Source organism: Terrapene carolina, unplaced genomic scaffold, assembly GCF_002925995.2.
Source record: "Terrapene carolina triunguis isolate 2854851 unplaced genomic scaffold, T_m_triunguis-2.0 Scaffold228, whole genome shotgun sequence".
NCBI lineage: Eukaryota > Metazoa > Chordata > Testudines > Emydidae > Terrapene > Terrapene triunguis.
Window position 1 is genome coordinate 1,783,989 of NW_020664579.1, and position 17,899 is coordinate 1,801,887.

The 17,899-nt window shown below is 42.8% G+C and overlaps 1 protein-coding gene across 1 annotated transcript in view; it reads left to right on the forward strand.

Moving 5' to 3' along the window:
* FZD3 (frizzled class receptor 3) overlaps positions 1–17,899 on the forward strand; it is a 75,307-nt gene that overhangs the window by 43,847 nt on the left and 13,561 nt on the right. Inside the window, exon 4 of the mRNA XM_024203533.3 lies at positions 1,521–2,538. Within this exon, the coding sequence (XP_024059301.1) occupies positions 1,521–2,538 (1,018 nt within the window). The remainder of the gene's footprint in view (positions 1–1,520; positions 2,539–17,899) is intronic.

Sequence of the window (17,899 nt, forward strand, 5' to 3'; positions counted from 1 at the left end):
TAGTGACTCATTCCTAATTTTCCAAAAAGACTGTTTTTTTAAACTTAGATCTTGCCTAATCTAACTTTCCCATTATCCCTACTACTATTACAACTGCAATAGTACTGTAGACAGTGTTGTCAGTGCCAAGCATTCAAAAGTCATGAGTCAGACCCTCAAACTGTGAGGGTTTTTTTAATTGTTGTCTTCCAGTTTTTGAACCAACCCACAATGTGTGTCTCTCTCTCTCTCAGGTTCAAAATGGAACCTTAAGCACATAAAAATTGGACCTCCTTGCTGGCTGCTCAAAGGAGGACTCCACTTATTCTCTCCTAGCCTCTGGGGTTGGAAGCTGCTATTCTATTAGCCTTCCCTCTTCCTTTTTAGCTCTCCTCAGCCCCCACCCTCATTCTCCTCTTGTACCTCTTCAGTGTCCCTCCTGCTTTTCATGTTCTTGTTCTACCCTGTTTTTCCCCTGAACCCCCTCAACCTTTTTCCCTACACATCAATATTTCCATTGCACTATGCATTACCCTGACCTATCCCACACTCTCCTGTGCCTGGCTCTTCACATTCCAGTATCTCCACTCAGTCTCTTCTTGCTAACCATGTTTGCCTTCTGCCTCTCTTTGGCTTTTCTACTGCTCCTGGCAATTCCTTGTCTCCTCAGTGTCTGTCTAGATACCCGACCATAGTGGCTTTAGTCTTATTGAAAATGGTGAGAGTTGGTGACCATATTACTAGAGAGCCTTACTCTCAGAGAGTCTACCATCTACTTGCAGAGACTCTCATCAAATGGCAACCGTCTTGCCTGGTATCCACCTCATTGAAAGAAATGGAAGGTGTACACCTTGGATAAGGGAACTTTCATGAGAGAAGGCAAGAATGGGGCAATCAAGTGACAGATTTAAAGAGTTACAAGACTTGCAATAAAATTGACTTGCAACACTGGGTAGAGAAAAGAATATATTTTTTGTTTTTAAGAAAGGTGTATAGCTGCCAGTAGTACTTAGCTGCTATCAGATGCAAAACTTAAGCTCTGCCGTAACTACGGTGCTGCTGGCACACTACCATAATACTTTGCTTGGCAACTTTTTTAAAATTAAAACATGAAATGTATAATCTTGTTTTATGGCAAATTAAAGCAGTAATTTTTACAAACACTGTAAACTGTTCATGATGAGAGACTTGGCATCTTGTGTGTCTACAGCACTAAGCACCCTGACAGAGCTTAAGTCCCAATTCAGCAAAGCATTTATGTACATGCTAAGCATGTGAGTAGCCCTATTGAGTCACCTCTGTGAGACTACTCAGGCTGAAATTTAAGCATCTACTTAAATGCTGTGTTGAATCAGGCTGTACCCAGTAATAGAGAGGGAGAATCAAATTATGTCCATATGATTCACGGATTACCTTTTTTGTGTAGATTTTTAGTTTTCCATCCAGTTGTTCTCTAAAGCTAGAGACATAAAGCAGAACAGGATATCTAGAGTATGGGTAAATATACATATATAATTCCCATAATTTTTTTTTTTTTTTAGATTCCCGGACTGTGATGAGCCTTACCCTCGTCTCGTAGACCTCAATTTAGCTGGAGAGCCCACAGAAGAGGCCCCAATGGCAGTGCAGAGGGACTATGGCTTTTGGTGTCCCCGGGAGTTGAAAATAGACCCTGATCTGGGTTATTCTTTCCTGAGGGTACGAGACTGTTCCCCTCCTTGTCCAAATATGTACTTTAGGCGTGAAGAGCTCTCCTTTGCCCGATATTTCATCGGAGTGATTTCCATCGTCTGCCTTTCTGCTACCTTGTTTACTTTTTTAACTTTTCTGATTGATGTCACAAGATTCCGCTATCCAGAAAGACCCATTATATTTTATGCTGTCTGTTACATGATGGTGTCATTAATTTTCTTCATTGGCTTTTTGCTTGAGGACCGAGTAGCGTGCAATGCATCTAGCCCTGCACAGTACAAGGCTTCCACAGTGACACAGGGCTCGCATAACAAAGCTTGCACCATGCTTTTCATGGTGCTGTATTTCTTTACCATGGCTGGCAGTGTTTGGTGGGTCATTCTTACCATCACATGGTTCTTGGCAGCTGTGCCAAAGTGGGGCAGTGAAGCAATTGAGAAGAAAGCATTGCTCTTCCATGCCAGTGCATGGGGCATTCCAGGAACTCTAACCATCATCCTTTTAGCAATGAATAAAATTGAAGGTGACAATATTAGTGGCGTGTGTTTTGTTGGCCTCTATGATGTGGATGCATTACGATATTTTGTTCTTGCCCCCCTCTGCCTGTATGTTGTGGTTGGAGTTTCTCTGCTGCTAGCTGGCATTATCTCCCTCAATCGGGTTCGCATTGAAATCCCATTAGAAAAAGAGAACCAGGACAAGCTGGTGAAGTTCATGATCCGGATTGGCGTGTTCAGTGTTCTGTACCTCGTTCCACTCTTGGTTGTAATTGGCTGCTATTTCTATGAGCAGGCTTTCCGAGGTGTGTGGGAGACAACATGGATACAAGAACGCTGCAGAGAATATCACATCCCATGCCCATATCAGGTGAGGAAATTGATACGCGATATTCAGGAATGCAAAGAAATGAGAAGGGAGGGGATTCTGTAGGTATTTAACTATCTATTGCTGAAAAGCAGCTGCTGCTCCTGGTGGGGAGGGTTTTTGCCATTATTTATGTTCTATTAATCAATGCATTTGATTAATCTTCAAAAAGGCTATTACAGGACAATTCTGTGGATGCAGCAAATGTGCAGTCCACCTTTTTGACAGAGCCTTGAAGAATTCTGACCTTTTTGTTATAGTCAATGGGATTTATAATGCTTTTCTCTTAGTTTCTTGGGTTGTTTTTTTTTTTTTGTTTTTATTTATGGCACCCACAAGAGGACAGAGGAAGGAGCCCTTTTATACCAATTCCAAGAGCGGGGTCATGGGGCTTGTCTTTTGAAGGGGGAATTAAGTGTTTGTTTCAAGCCTTCCCTAAAGGGAGGTCTAATGTGCAACTGAATTTCATCAATGGTCTGCTTGTTAACAATTTCTAAGAGTTTTGTGGTCTTCTGTAGCTGTACCTAATGATGTTTTAGTGATTCTCAAGTGGGGTACGCGTATCCCTGGGGGTATGCAGGGGGTCTTCCAGGGGGTACGTTAATTCATCTAGATATTTGCCTAGTTTCACAATGGGCTACATAAAAAGCACTAGCAAAGTCCGTACAAACTAAAATTTCATACAGACAATGACTTGTTTATACTGCTCTAAATATTATACACAGAAATATAAGTGCAATATGTATATTCCAATTGATTTATAATTATATGATAAAGAGAAAGTAAGCAACTATTCAGTAATAGTGTGCTGTAACACTTTTTTGTATTTTTATTTCCGATTTTGTAAGCCAGTAGCTTTTAACTGAGGTGAAACTTGGGGGTACGCAAGACAAATCAGACTCCTGAAAGAGGTACAGTAGTCTGGAAAGGTTGAGAGCCACTGCTTTAGACCACAGATTTCCATGTCACTTTCAGGAAACCCATATATGTTTCAAAAACAATTGTGTAAAAATCTTATCTGAAATAACCTGTACAGAAAGTCAGAGTTTGTAGTTCATCAGGTTTATTTTTAAAGAACAGGTTTGGCTTGTCATTGTTTGATACAGTTACCATGTAAGCAAATACCATAGAGAATACTAGATGCCAGACTCTCCACTGTTACACCAGTTTGGTGGTGGTCTAATTAGATTTAGGAAGAAGAGGAAAATCTGGCACTGAGAGAGTAGTTGATCAGATGAAGCCTAGTTTCTTTTATTGTGCTAAAGTGGTTGTGGCAAAACACTGAGTTTCTAAAGCATTCAGAATGTTAGTTGCTAGAGCATGATCTCTATTTTGCATCTCAATGGAAAGCATTTCACAATACTTTATTTGAAGGGGGTTATATAACAACATGAGTTCCATTAGGTGTCTGCACTTACACTGACATGGTATTTATACTAGTGTTCAGCTCCAAAGCAGTTGAAAAACCATCTGGGTCATCAAAGTTCATGTTTTAGTGCCATAAAAATATCACTTAAAGGTTTGGAATACTTTGTATGGCTTGATGATATTCCTTTATTACCTGTAACCCTTTATTGTTTTCTTACATACTCAAAAAGTAATAGCAAAAAAAAAAAACCAACCAGTACATCAGAAGCAGGAAGCCTACTAAAAAAAACAGTGGGGCCACTGGACGATTGAGATGCTAAGGGAGCACTCAAGCGAGATAAAGCCATTGGAAGGGCCCTTGATAGATCATCTAGTCCAACCCCCTGTGTTGAGGCAGGACCAAGTATACCAAGACTATCTCTTACAGGTGTTTGACTAAACTGTTGTTAAACCTCTAATGACCGGGATTCCACAACCTCCCTTGAAAACATATATCAGTGCTTAACTGTCATTATAGTTCAAAAGATTTTTCTAATATATGACCTAAATCTCCCTTGCTGCAGATTAAGCCCATTACTTCTTGTCCTACCTTCAATGAACATGGAGAACAATTGATCCCTGTCCTCTTTATAACAGTGCTTAACATATTTGAAGACTGATATCCAGTCCCCCCTCAGGCTTCTTTTCTCAAGGCTCAACATGCCCAATTTCTTTAACCTTTCCTCATAGGTCAGGTTTTCTAAACTTTTAATCATTACTGTTGCTCTCCTCTGGACTTTCTCCATTTGATCCACGTTTTTCCTAAAATGTGGCACCCCTAGTTTGGACACAGTACTCCAGCTGAGGTCTCCCTAGTGCTGAGTAGAGTGATACAATTACCTCCTGTGTCTTGCATAGGACATTCCTGTTAATACATCTCAGGGCTTGTCTTCACTACCCACCTGAATTGGCGGGTAGAAATCGATCTCTCGGGGATCGAATTATCGCGTCTCGTCGGGACGTGACAATTGATCCCCGAATCGACGCGCGTACTCCACCAGCGTAGGTAGGAGTAAGCGCCATTGACGGGGGAGCCGCGGCGGTCAATTTGCCGCCGTCCTCACAGCAGGGTAAGTTGGCTCGGATACGTCGAATTCAGCTAAGCTATTCGCGTAGCTGAATTTGCGTATCTTAAATCGATTCCTCCCCCCCCTCCCCCCCCGTGTAGACCTAGCCTCAGAATACTAGCCTTTTTTGCAACTGCATCACATTGACTCATATTCTGTATGTGATCCACTGTAATTCCCAGACCCTCTTCGGCAGTACTAGCACAATTACAAAATGGGGGAAAATTGGCTATCTGGAATTGATTTTTTTTTTTTTCCCTTTAAGTGAAGTATTGAAGGACATAAATCCACACCGTGTAGAGGTCAAAGCATAGGAGTTTATTACACACAGTGTTGGCGGAGTGTCACCTGGCTTATTAGGCTCAGAGACACTGTCAATCAATTGATTACAATAGAATATATAGATTTTCCATGGGCGGGGGAAGGTGATGGGGTAGGCAGTTCCACACCCCGGGATAGGTTTTGCAGCAAGACAAGATAGCACATTAGCCAATGGTTAAAAGGTTACATAATGTCTCCGCCCATGGTCTCAAGTTAGCAAGTTAACATTTAATTAATACTTTGATAAAATGTTATTAGTATAAAATATATATGTTGAATTCTGATTTGGGGTCCGTAGGAATGGAGCAACTCCTTTGACTGTCCAACAGGTACATTCCTAGGGGTTATAGCAAAGAAACAATGAAAGGATATGATAATACAGATTGTCTCCTTTATGTCTTAAGGCAGGGCATTGGTCCCTGGGAAGGGAGGTGGAAGGATGCCATATCTTATACTGACATGTGCCAATTTTCATAAACTCAAGGTTGGATCTGTGGGAAGAACGTTCCCTACAGAAGAGACTGACACAATAGGAACAGGGATCCTTTGTTCAATCTGAAACATTGGATGAAACATAATTATTCAGTTATTGCTTCAACATCTGGCATTTCTACTGACCAAGCATATCTTAGCAAAGGCAATGTTATCTTGTTTACCCCAGCTTTCTCTTAGCTAATTACTATTTGCTAGGCCTCTGGTCTCCAGACCAAACTCTGGACTTTGGGTCTGGAAAAGAGCTGGCACAATCCATATACTAGGTTGTTATATAAAATGCACATGGATTTTAACCCTTCAAGTATTTTGCACTTGTCTATTGAATTTCATCTTGTTGACTTCAGACCAATTCTCCAATTTGTCAAGATTTTGGGGGGGAGGGATAGCTCAGTGGTTTGAGCGTTGGCCTGCTAAACCCAGGGTTGTGAGTTCAATCCTTGAGGGGGCCATTTAGGGAAGTGGGGTAAAAATCTGTCTGGGGATTGGTCCTGCTTTGAGCAGGGGGTTGGACTAGATGACCTCCAGAGGTCCCTTCCAACCCTGATATTCTATGATTCTATGATTGTTTTGAATTCTAATCCTATCCTCCAAAGTGCTTACAGTCCCTCCCAGCTTATCTGCAAATTTGATAAGCATGCTCCTTGCTCCATTATCCAGCTCATTAATGAAAACATTGAATAGTACTGGACTCAGGACAGACCCTTGCGGTACCCTACTAGATGAGACCTCACAGTTTGATAACAAACCATTGATAACTACTCTTTATAGTACAGTCTTTCAGCCTTTTGTGCACCGACTTTATAGTCATTCTAGACCACATTTCCCTAGTTTGCATGTTTCTATGTTAGTCCTTCTCCAGTCCTCTGGGACCTCACCCTTCCATGAATTCTCAAAGATAATTGCTAACTGTTCTGAGATTGCTTCATCTAGTTCCTTAAGTATCCTCGGGTGAATTTCATCAGGCCCTGCTGAACTGAATATATCTAACTTACCTAAATATTCTTGAAGCTGTTCTTTCCCCATTTTGGCTCTGTAATGTATAAAATTGGATGGGATACTGCTTACTCGGAATTCATGGAGTATTTTAAAAATGGAAATGTGTAGCATCTTAATGAGAAATCCTGGTTAGTGGAATAATGTCAGCATGTGGTAAAAATGCTACTCAAATCTCCAGCAAACCGTTAACATTATAATAGCTCAGCAGGAGTTGTTATATTGTCAATGGAAGAACAATAATGGTTTTATTAACATCAAATTGGGTCGAAGGACCTGTAGACCCTGTGGAATATTAGAAGGGTTTTTCTTTTAACCCTTGAAACTTTTTCTTAAGCTAAACATGCTTCCCCACTTAAGCTATCCAGGCCCCTAATTAGAACAGATTTACAAAATAGCAATCAATTGATTTATCCTTGGATGGTCAAAGCTATTGAGAAACAGAATAAGGTTTGGGGCCAATTTTAAGATTTTTAGTATGTTTTGATAGTCTTACATATCTCTCTTTAAATAATCTTTAAAATGTTTGAATTGTAGAGCCTCTATTTTGTGGGGGAGGGAGGAATTTCCTGAGCCAAATCCTGAGGTCCTTACTCAGGCAACACTGAATGATTTCAGTTATTTATGCCTAAATAAGGACTTCAGGGTTTTGTCCCATTAAGAGTAAACTGTGTTACAGTTAAGAGAGTAGCACTTAAGCCCATGGCATAATGGCTTGCTAAAATGTTGACAAGGTTTCTATAGAATTACATTATTTTATTCCAACTAAAGAATAGGAATAAGAGATGTAGGAGATGTGGCTGGGGTATTCCTGTCTGCTGCAACAGCCTATAAGGGCCATCACAGCCAGGATTCTAATAAAGGCAAGCCCTCAGGGTGCTCTAACCTACATGAGGGGCTAACCAGGCCTGGCAAGCCCCAGGTCAGAGACACAATCACCTTTATGCTGTCACTTTGAACCTTGCATTGAGTGTAGTTCAGGCTCTGGAATGAATTGGTTCATATAATCTTTATAATCAGTGCTTGTTTTTGAGAGCAGCAGTACATTTTCCTGAGGAATGTGAGCATGTGTAGTGAATTTGTGAATTGTTTGGTTCTATCCTTTGTCCTCCCAGGTATTAGTATAAAAGTATTTTAGGTCACATTGTGCTGTTTCAGCCCATCTGAACTGCAATTAAGATCCCACATACGAACACGCTTCTGAGGAGATTTGCTGGAAGTTGGATGGAGGGCAACATTTCAGATTGTGAATTATCTCACTATGGAAACAAAAAATAATAATTTCAATCTATGGCTTGTTAGCAACAGAGACAATCTCTAATGTAATTGAAGAGGATTTACTTGTATTTTACTTATGTGACATAACTTTTTTTTTAAAGTGGTATGGAGAAAGGATTCAGATTGTTACTTAGATAGGTTTTAAATATCCTTAAAGCATATTTTTGGGGGAAATATATTAAATTCATGGGTTTTACATTAAATGGATGGGGTAGGAGTGAATTATTCCTACCAACTTTTACAATCCCCCTTTAATATACAGTTAGAAAATCTCAAGATCCCTGTAGTACAGCATATATTTTTAAATGTGAGGTGGGAAAAAATAATTGATCTGTTACAAGAAATTATTAGTTTAGTGGCCTCTCATATTTAGGACTCTAGTCACAATAATTTGATCCGATTTAGTAATTCTGCTTCCAGTCAATAACATTTCTCTATGAATTGTAATCTAAAATTGCTTTAAACTAAAGTTACTTTTATTAACCTTTCCCGTCTACATCTACAGGTATTTTTAGACTTAAGGATATATCAGTGTTTTTGTTCACCTAAATTTCAGACGTCTCTTATTTTCAATATATTAATGCAATTTTAAAAAAAAATACCCTTATTTAGCTGTCTTTAAACTACAAAATTCTAGTTGAGCCAAAAACCTCAACGGTGTATTGTTTTTTTGTAAGGCGGTCTCCCCATCTTTCAGGGAGGGAGGCCACGCCCCCTCGCTACGATGCCTCTGGAGTGACTCAGTTCAGGGGGGAATGAGCCAACAGTTAGTAGGTCCAAGGCTGCAGTCCAGGCAGAGCAGCAATGAGTCTATCGGCCCGGCCCTCGAGCACGGTGGGACACCAACAGTGAAGGGGCTGTGGCCTTCAGTCAGGGCAGAGCAACACAACAGCTAGGGGGATCGGTTCTCTGGCAGGGCAGACAGCAAAACCATCTGGCGTCCTAGCTCTGGTGGACCACAGACCAACGCAGGCCTCTTGGCCTAAAGGTAGGAGGCTGCCATGTACCAGGGGTAGGGTGGCAGGGGGTAGGGCAATACAGGCCCACCTGACTTCACTGCATCCCAGCCCAGAGCCCTAACAGTGGCGGAGTGTTCCACCACTAGGTCAACGAGGAATCAAGCCGCAACATGCTGGCCAGCTGGCAATCAGTAATGCAGCCGAACCCTATTCGGCTTCCCTGGTCTCCTTCCTACACTCCCGTTCAGGAGGTACCTGGGTTCCGTGTTTGTCGTTTGTCTTGCCGGGGTACGTGGCTAATGGTAGCCCCAACAGCTCCTCGGTGTCTCCAGGGCCTGGCAGCTATCTGGGGGGAGGCCACGCTCCCTCGCTACAGTTTGACAGTTTTGGCTCATCAATAGCTAATGCCTGGCTTTGTACATTTTGTTTTAAAAGGTACAGTCATAAAAGATAAAAATTTCAAAAGCAGGGAGGGGCTGGGTAAGGGTGATTAGTGCATCATTTCCCACCTCTAGTCTCATGACGATTGTTTTCCTTAAAGCCCCAGCTCCTGGAGTCAAGTGGATGTGATAATTTCAGCCTTCATTCTTAAAGAAAAAGTACGTTTCTAGCTCTCATGGCTATGGAGAAAGCTTCAAAATGTGATCTCAGTGTACCCTAAAGGCTCAAAAACCAGAAGGCAAATAAAAACCACCAAATCTATTATTTTTACATAAACTCGTAATTTTAAAGCCAATCTCATGATTTTTGGTGACCCTGACTCATGATTTTTGAGGGTTGGGAAAACTGCATCTCCTCCTGCTTTCCTGAGCAAACAGAAGGAAGTTAACACAGAAGGTATACAAATATTCCCCTAGAGTCCCTTCAACACTGGGGATCCCTCTTGAAGAGGGAATCCGATGAGCAGGTGACAGGGTAGAATAGGGGTGGATAAACTACGGCCCACTGGCCATGGCGGGCCCATCAGAACTTTTAATCTGGCCCTCGAGCTCCCGCTGGGGAGTGGGGTGTGGGGTTTGCCCCACTCCAGCGGGGGGACGGGACCCTCAGGGGTGCAGGTGTAAGCCACACACCACCTGGATGTGGTCTTCTGTCCCATCTAGTGGCACTGAGACCACTTAGAGTTAAATGAGTCTGCTCTACAGCCTTAGCTAACAGCCTGTTGGCTTTTAGCTCACGCGGTAGAGGCTCATGCACTAAGCTCCAGAGGCCCCAGGTTTGATCCCGCCCACTGACGACCGGGGTCTGTCGGTGTTATAGAGGTTCCGGGCGGCGCTTACCTCAAGCAGCTCCCGGAAGCAGCGGCATGTCCTCCCTCCAGCTCCTAAGCGTAGGGGCAGCCATGGGGCTCTGCACTCTGCCCCTGCCCCAAGCACCGCCCCTGCATCTCCTATTGGCCTGGAACTGTGGCCAATAGGAGCTGCCAGGGTGGCGCCTGCAGACGGGACAGTGCACAGAGCCACCAGGCTGGTGCCACGCCTCTGCATAGGAGCCGTAGGGGAGGACACGCCACTGCTTCCAGGAGCTGCTTGAGGTAAGTGCTGCCTGGAGCCTGCACCCCTGAGCCCTGGTGCCCAAACCCTCTGCCTCAGCCCTGATCCCCCTCCAAACCCCTCAGTCCCAGCTCAGAGCACCATCCTGCACCCCAAACCCCTCATCCCCAGCCCTGCCCCAGAGCATGCTCCCCTAGCCGGAGCCCTGACCCCAACCTCCAATTTCATGAGCATTCATGGCCCACCATACAATTTCTCTACCAGATGTGGCCCCCAGGCCAAAAAGTTTTCCCACCCTGTGGTAGAGTAACGGGGCCCAGAGCCAGGAATAACACCAAGGAGTCCTGAATCCATCATCTGCTGTAACCATTAGAACGGTATATGACACATCCCATGCTGCATTGATGCTAATGGGAGTTTTGCCTAAGTTTAAGGGTAACGGCTACAAGATTTAGCTCTAATTCTGCAAGTATGGTTTTTTTTTGTTTTTTTTTTTGTTTTTTTGGCCATAGAAAATTAACAGGTAAAGGTGAATTATTCCTTGGAAATCGCAGGCTATAAAAGCAAACACAAATATTGTATATGAGTGTTACCCTTGATTTTATTTTTTTTTTAAACTTCAGGTGGAAGTTTGAATTGAAATGCAATTTTTAATTTGTAACAATGTAGTTGAATCACCCTAAGAAATAGTTTTGCAACAGACTTTCTCTTCCCATGGCTGCAGTGAAGTGTAACCCCACTTGACACTACTTTATTTTCATGCACAAGTGCTTTAGAACAATTGCACTTGCAGACCAAAGAGGAGAAGAAAACGGGAGGCATGTAAACATCTTGCCGAAACCAGTGACAAGAAGTAATTGTTTGAATGTTGAATCCTCTGCCTTGTGGGATGCAGAATAAGTTGGGATGGTGTTTTCACCTTGTTTCTTTGAAGAAATATGCAACATTTGCAGAGTGCTCCATAAATCACAGGAGTTGCCAATATTTTTTTTTAAATACAGTTGTTTTGACTATCTGTGTTACCATAGCTTTTTAAAGAACTGGGGGGAAAGGAGTTAACTTGAATACAGAAAAGAAGTTTTGTTAAGAAATGTAGCATCAGGTTGATTTCTAAAACATTTAATGTCATTGGTGTATGGAACAGCGATTGTATAAATGTATAAATCTAGGTTTTCCTTTTAAAAAACAAGGTATTATTTAGAACTCCTCACAGTGGAGGTAATGGATTTGCTTAAATCTGCCCTAAGAAGCTGATGCTTGTTAAATGTAATTATCCTATTCTCAAAGAAGGCTCCATTTAAAAGGGAAAACCACAATCTAAGGCTTTGTCTACACTGGACTTCTGTCGGTAAAACTTCTGTCGTTCGGGGGTGTGGGAAAAAAAACACACACACAAAGTTTTACCGATGACGAGCGCCCGTGTGAACAGCACTTTGTCAGTGGGAGAGCTCTCCTGTTGACAAAGCTACTGCCTCTCGTTCGGGGGGGGGGGGGGGGGTTTGTCGGCGCAGCTGTGTCGCTAAAAGGTGGCAGTATAGACATAGCCTGAGTCTTTCTGGAGCTCAGTTTACTCAGAGGTCATTCAGCAAGTCTGAATATCAAAATAGACTTCTTTTGTACCCCTCATCAACTAAGTTAATCAAAATGAAGTCAACACAGAAGATATTGCACCACTTCATAGAGGTGAATCAATTCATTTCTCGTATCTACTTCAGATTTTAAGAAAAGCAGTTCATTCAAACTAATTGCCCAGATAGCTCACTTGTAGCTCCAACAATATTAGTTATCCTGTCTCTATGTTGCACTTCTAAGGGGTAATCTACACTAGAAGTGCTACAGTGGCGCAGCTGCACTACGTCTGGTGAAGACTATGCCAACAGGAGAGAGCTCTCCTGTCAGCATAATAAGTTGACCTCCACAAGAGGTCTCCCACCTACATAGTGCTGTCCACACCGGTGCTTAGGTCGGTGTAACTTATGTTGTTCGGGTGGTGGCTTATTCACACTTCTGAGTGACATAAGTGGTAGTGTACACCAAGCCCTAGTCACTGTTGGGATATAAATGAAGGGGACACTACATGTTCTCACATCACCTCCGCATGCAGATGTCTTGCAGTATATTAAGAATACAGATGGAAGGCAGTCATTCATGCAGTCTGACAAATTTGTGGCAGAGAATTTTTGAAGATCTATAAGAGGTCCTTTTTCTTCCACTATAGTATCCAGACTATTTGATCTGTATATGTGTAATTTTTCCAAATATTTTCCTACCTTCTCTTGTTAATTATTTTAACAAGGTCATCTTTCCTTCTTATTTGTTGAATGTTTTGTACACTAGTTCTTGTCAAAGAAAGACTGTAAAAGGAACTCAGTATCTCACCTATTTTAAGTCTCAATTTCATCTCCTTCCTCATTTATTAATATGCCTACTCTCTCCCTGAACTACTACTACTTACGCTGATATATTTTTATGGAAGCTCTTTATTCCCACTCACCACTTCAGCTATCATTAACGAATTCTTCTTACCTCCATTATTTGAAGCTCAGATACATAGACTTTAAGGTCAGGAGGAACCATCATGATCATCTCGTCTGACCTCTCCTGCACATTGCAGGCCACAGAACCTCATTCCCCCCACTCCTGAAATAGGCCCCTAACGACTAGCTGAGTTACTGAAGTCCTCAAATCATTATTTAAAGACTTCAAGTTACAGAGAATTCACCATTTATACTAATTTAACCCTGCAAGTGACCCGTGCCCCATGCTGCAGAGGAAGGCAAAAAAACCTCAGCGTGTCTGCCAATCTGACCTGGGGGGAAATTCCTTCCTGACCCCAAATATGGCTGTGGGCGTGGTAAATGTTGAGCAGCTGCTGTGCTGCTGCCACTGTATGGCTCAGGTAGCAGGCCGCAGGCTCTCTTGCCCAATCAGGAGACACAATTGTTTGGAGAAGGCTTATTGGGTCCAGCTGAGCTTGCTGGGTTGCTTAGTGACCTCGCTGGGAGCCAGGTGTGGTCCTAACAGTTGGACCATAAGGTGACACAGGACTTAAGTCCTCCTGCAAGATTGGTCCAGGTTTTTGGCAGACATATTCTGGATTTGCCACAGTCTTGGTAAACTTCCAGTTCCCAATCTGGTAATGGCAGAGGTATATGGATAATAATGCTTCAGATATCAGAGGGGTAGCCGTGTTAGTCTGGATCTGTAAAAAGCAACAGAGTCCCCTGTGGCACCTTTAAGACTAACAGCTGTATTGGAGCATAAGCGTTCGTGGGTGAAAGCTTATGCTCCAGTACATCTGTTAATGCTTCAGATGCTTGTTCTGTCCAAAGTCCGCTTTGCTGATAGCTTAGTTATAGCAGCAGAGTGCTCCACATTCTGACACAGATCCCTCCAGTTTGATTTAACAGGGCTTGGGCAGTCATGCTTAGTGGTCAGTGCAGTGGTGATCAGAGGCCAGGAACAGCACTGAAGGTCGGAGACAGAGTTGGAAATCAGAAGACAGAGCTGAGATCATGAGTCAGAGAGTGAGCAGAACATAAGAATGGCCATACTGAGTCAGACCAAAGGTCCATCTTGCCCAGTATCCCATCTTCCAACAGTGGCCAATGGTGCTTTAGAGGGAATGGACAGAACAGATAATTGAGTGATCCATCCCTTGTCACCCCCTCCCAGCTTCTGGCAAACAGAGGTTAGGGACACCATCCCTGCCCATCCTGGCTAATAGCCATTGCTGGACCTATCCTCTATGTACTTATCTAGTTCTTGTTTGTACCCTGTTATAGTCTTGGCCTTCACAACATCCTCTGGCAAAGAGTTCCACATGTCGGCTGTGCATTGTGCAAAAAAACCCTTCCTTTTGTTTGTTTTAAATCTACTGCGTATTAATTTCATTTGGTTTACGTAAGAGGAAATAGGCATATAGACCTTTATTGTTTTTACCCTTTACTCTGCTCGCTGCATACTTTTTGGGTGAACAAATAATGTTTTGATTTGAAGCTGGTTTTGAGTCACTTTAATCAGCTTGCTGATTACAGTCCCCAAAGAAAAAGGGCTTATAGGTACCAAACAATTGGGACTATAGTGTTAATGTGGTTGGGAAATGGGGGCTGCCCCCCAGAAATCCAGTCCAAGACGGGCTGTACTGCAGGGTTCCTCCCTTTGAAGGAGGTGCAGGAAATTACAACTGTCCACAAAGGCATGGACTTGAGCAGGACTAAAAGGGGTGTAAAGTGCATCTTGCCCTGTAACCATTACACCAACTCACCAATTTTATCACAAGTCTCACAATATTTGGTGTTTTCCATAAAACCCCAGCTCTCAGTCACCTGTCTGTGAGAATCTTACTTTCATTTTTTAAGTTTATAGTCCTCATGGTGATGGAGCAAAGCTTGAAAACATGACCTGAGTGCATTTTAAAGGCTCAGAAGGCAAAGAAAAAGAACCTAAAATGTATTTTAATATAATTTTTGAACACTTGAAGTTGACAATACTGTGTACAGCTGAAAAGAAACTTGGAAGGCAAAGGACTACATGGTATGAAAATGCAATAGGCTGCTCCCTCTTCATACAAACATTACAGCTCTAGCTCTTTTCCCCAGATATATGGCCAAGGAGGTAAATACATTTATTTGAATAGCGAGGGAAAGTTTAACCTATCCCAGGAAAAAGTATTTTTCTCTGGGGGCCAATTAGTAGAGGTGGGGCCAGCTTGAGCTGCATAAGTAGGGCCACAAGAAAAGGCAGGTCCAAACTCTCAACTAGGATATTCAAAGTCAAATTATTTTTCTGTTAGTTAATGGTTGACTTTCATCTAAAGGAACCAGTTGACACTAGCTCCTGATGTGTGGCAGAATCCTAGCGTGATGTCTCTAGTTACAAACAGTGGCCAGAACAGGAAAAATGGGTTGCCCTGATTGAATGTCGTCTTCTGTTCCAAGCTGTTTCCATGAACTAAAATATTTCCTTATAACCAAGTTGGGTTGTGAGACGACAATTCCATTGATGAGCATTATGTTCTTTTAGAAAGTCTTTGCTGCAGTGAAAAGCGCTTTCCTGAATCCTCAGAATAAATATTCCTTATGTCCAGTGATCAGCTCTAGTAGTGCTGAAAGACTTTCCCTGAAGGCTTGATCTTCGCATTCTCATCCCAGAAGTTAGCATCAGAATTCCTGATAACTGCTATTCACTGACACCTATGACAAACTACAGGGCTCAAAGGGTAAAAGCATTAGAGAGCTAGTTATTAGACTCTCTGGTCATCAGTTATGACCTTTATAACACTCCCTTGAGACACCTTTTCAAGAGAGAGATCTATGGAGACCTAGAAAACTGGGGGGCGGGGGGACAATAAGTTTGCTCCATATGGTACAGTACAGACCCGTTTACGCGTGAATCCACTTAATGCGCAGTAGCGCTATGCCTCCCAGTGCTACCTATTTAACACGCGAGACTCGTTAACACGTGGTACAGGAACTTGCTATGTAACGCTACAGATTTGCTCACTAACTCACTGACATAGAAATTGACAGGAAGTGCGGAGCGGAAATGTGTTGTACGTCTTTACCGCTGACGGGAGGCGGGGAAGGGGCAGCAACATTAAAGCGCTGCCGCGGCAAAGGACCCTGCAGTGCTTTAAGGGCCCTGCCCCTTTTTTCCCCCCGCCCCCCTGGCCACTGATGGGGCAAAGGGAGCACCTGCCCCGGGGCCAGCGATTTAAAAGGGCCCGGGGCTCGGGATGCCACTACCGCAGCAGCGGCGTCCGGAGCTCCGGGCCCTTTAAATCACCACAGGAACCCTGGGCGGCGCGGACCAGGTGGCCTGGAAGGGCTGGCTGGGAGATGCTGACCCCTAGCCCTACTCCTTCCGCCCGAGGCCCCGCCCCTTCCAGGGGCCAGAGCCGCCCCTGCCCCGTACCGATAAGTGTCCTGAGTTACTTTCACCCCTGTGTAGTAGTAATAATGTTTTTAATAGATTACACATTTGAATTTATATTCTTGTAAAGCACCGTTAACAGATAGGCCTGCAGTATTTGGGACGCTGTGAATATGTATGTAATCCTAGATAATTATACGTGTGTGTGTGTGTGTGTGTGTGTGTGTGTGTGTGTATATCTATCTATCTATCTATCTATCTATCTATAGATAGATATCTTAAGATATTTCAGCATGGCCCTCTTAACCCGCAGTCCGTTAACACGCGGTCGTGACGGCTTGACTCCTGACATCCGTGCGTAAACAGGTCTGTACTGTAACTTGGAAGCAGAAAAGTTTGCTTTTAAGTCCCTTTTTGGGAGGGGGGGGTCTCCTGGTTCTGTATATATTATAACCATTTCACAGAGTTCGTACATGATCCTGCACCCACTGAAGTCAATAGTGGTTTTACTATTGACTTCAGTGAGAGCAAGATCAAAGCTCCATTTTTAGGAATTTTCTTTTTGTACTATTTAGTTATATTTTAGCTTTCCAGGTAACCGCCAAGCTTGTGCTGCTTAGTAGACAGAGAGAAGTGTTGCCTGGTTGCCTGTTTTCATGTTTTCATGTCAGTCCAATTTGAAACAGAAAGGTAGCCATGTGACCTGATACCTACCTTTCAAAGGTTTACTGATAGAACAAGATAACACCATGTTACAGTCAGAAATTATCTTGCCCAAACACTATTTAATTGGGAAAATAGCAGCACATGACTGTAGTGTGAACAGCTCAAAAGTAATGACAGTGACCTGAGGTTGTATGAGAATGGTGATACTGTTAGAACAGGTTCTCTTCAATCCCTCCCCCTTCACTCATCTTTAAGAAAAGCCTGGCTTGATTTGAATTTCATTGCCTTTTGTCCTTAGGGAAATCTCAGATCCTCAGCATAGTTGTGGAATTGTGCCCCAAAGGAGGGGGACAGGTGTTGGGCACTCAGTAGTGGGTTTGAGCTTTAACTTCACATTTGCAGCAAGCTCATTAATTTGCTATTTGATGCATAAAGCAACCATGATTGATAGTTGGGCAGAAGGGAAAAATATTCAGAGATGAGCGAACATCCTAAATTAACAGTGTGTCTGGGTTGCAGAACAGTTTTTCCCTGGAGGAATGCTGAAATTAATGTTTTTTTAACCTCTGTGTTGAACACCTGCCACTGTGTGTTTGAACCTTTTGTTACCCCTCTTAAAATAATGTCCTTGTTTACTTTCAAAATGATTTAGATACCATGGAAAATACATTTTTCTTTTTGATTTATCCCAGTCCAGATGCTTATAGTTCCTTACAGCCAGCAGATGGAGACAGAATTAAGTCTTTTGATTACAAAATCTCACCCATACATATACTGTCCTTACCACTTGACAACTCAGTTGTTGGTCTCT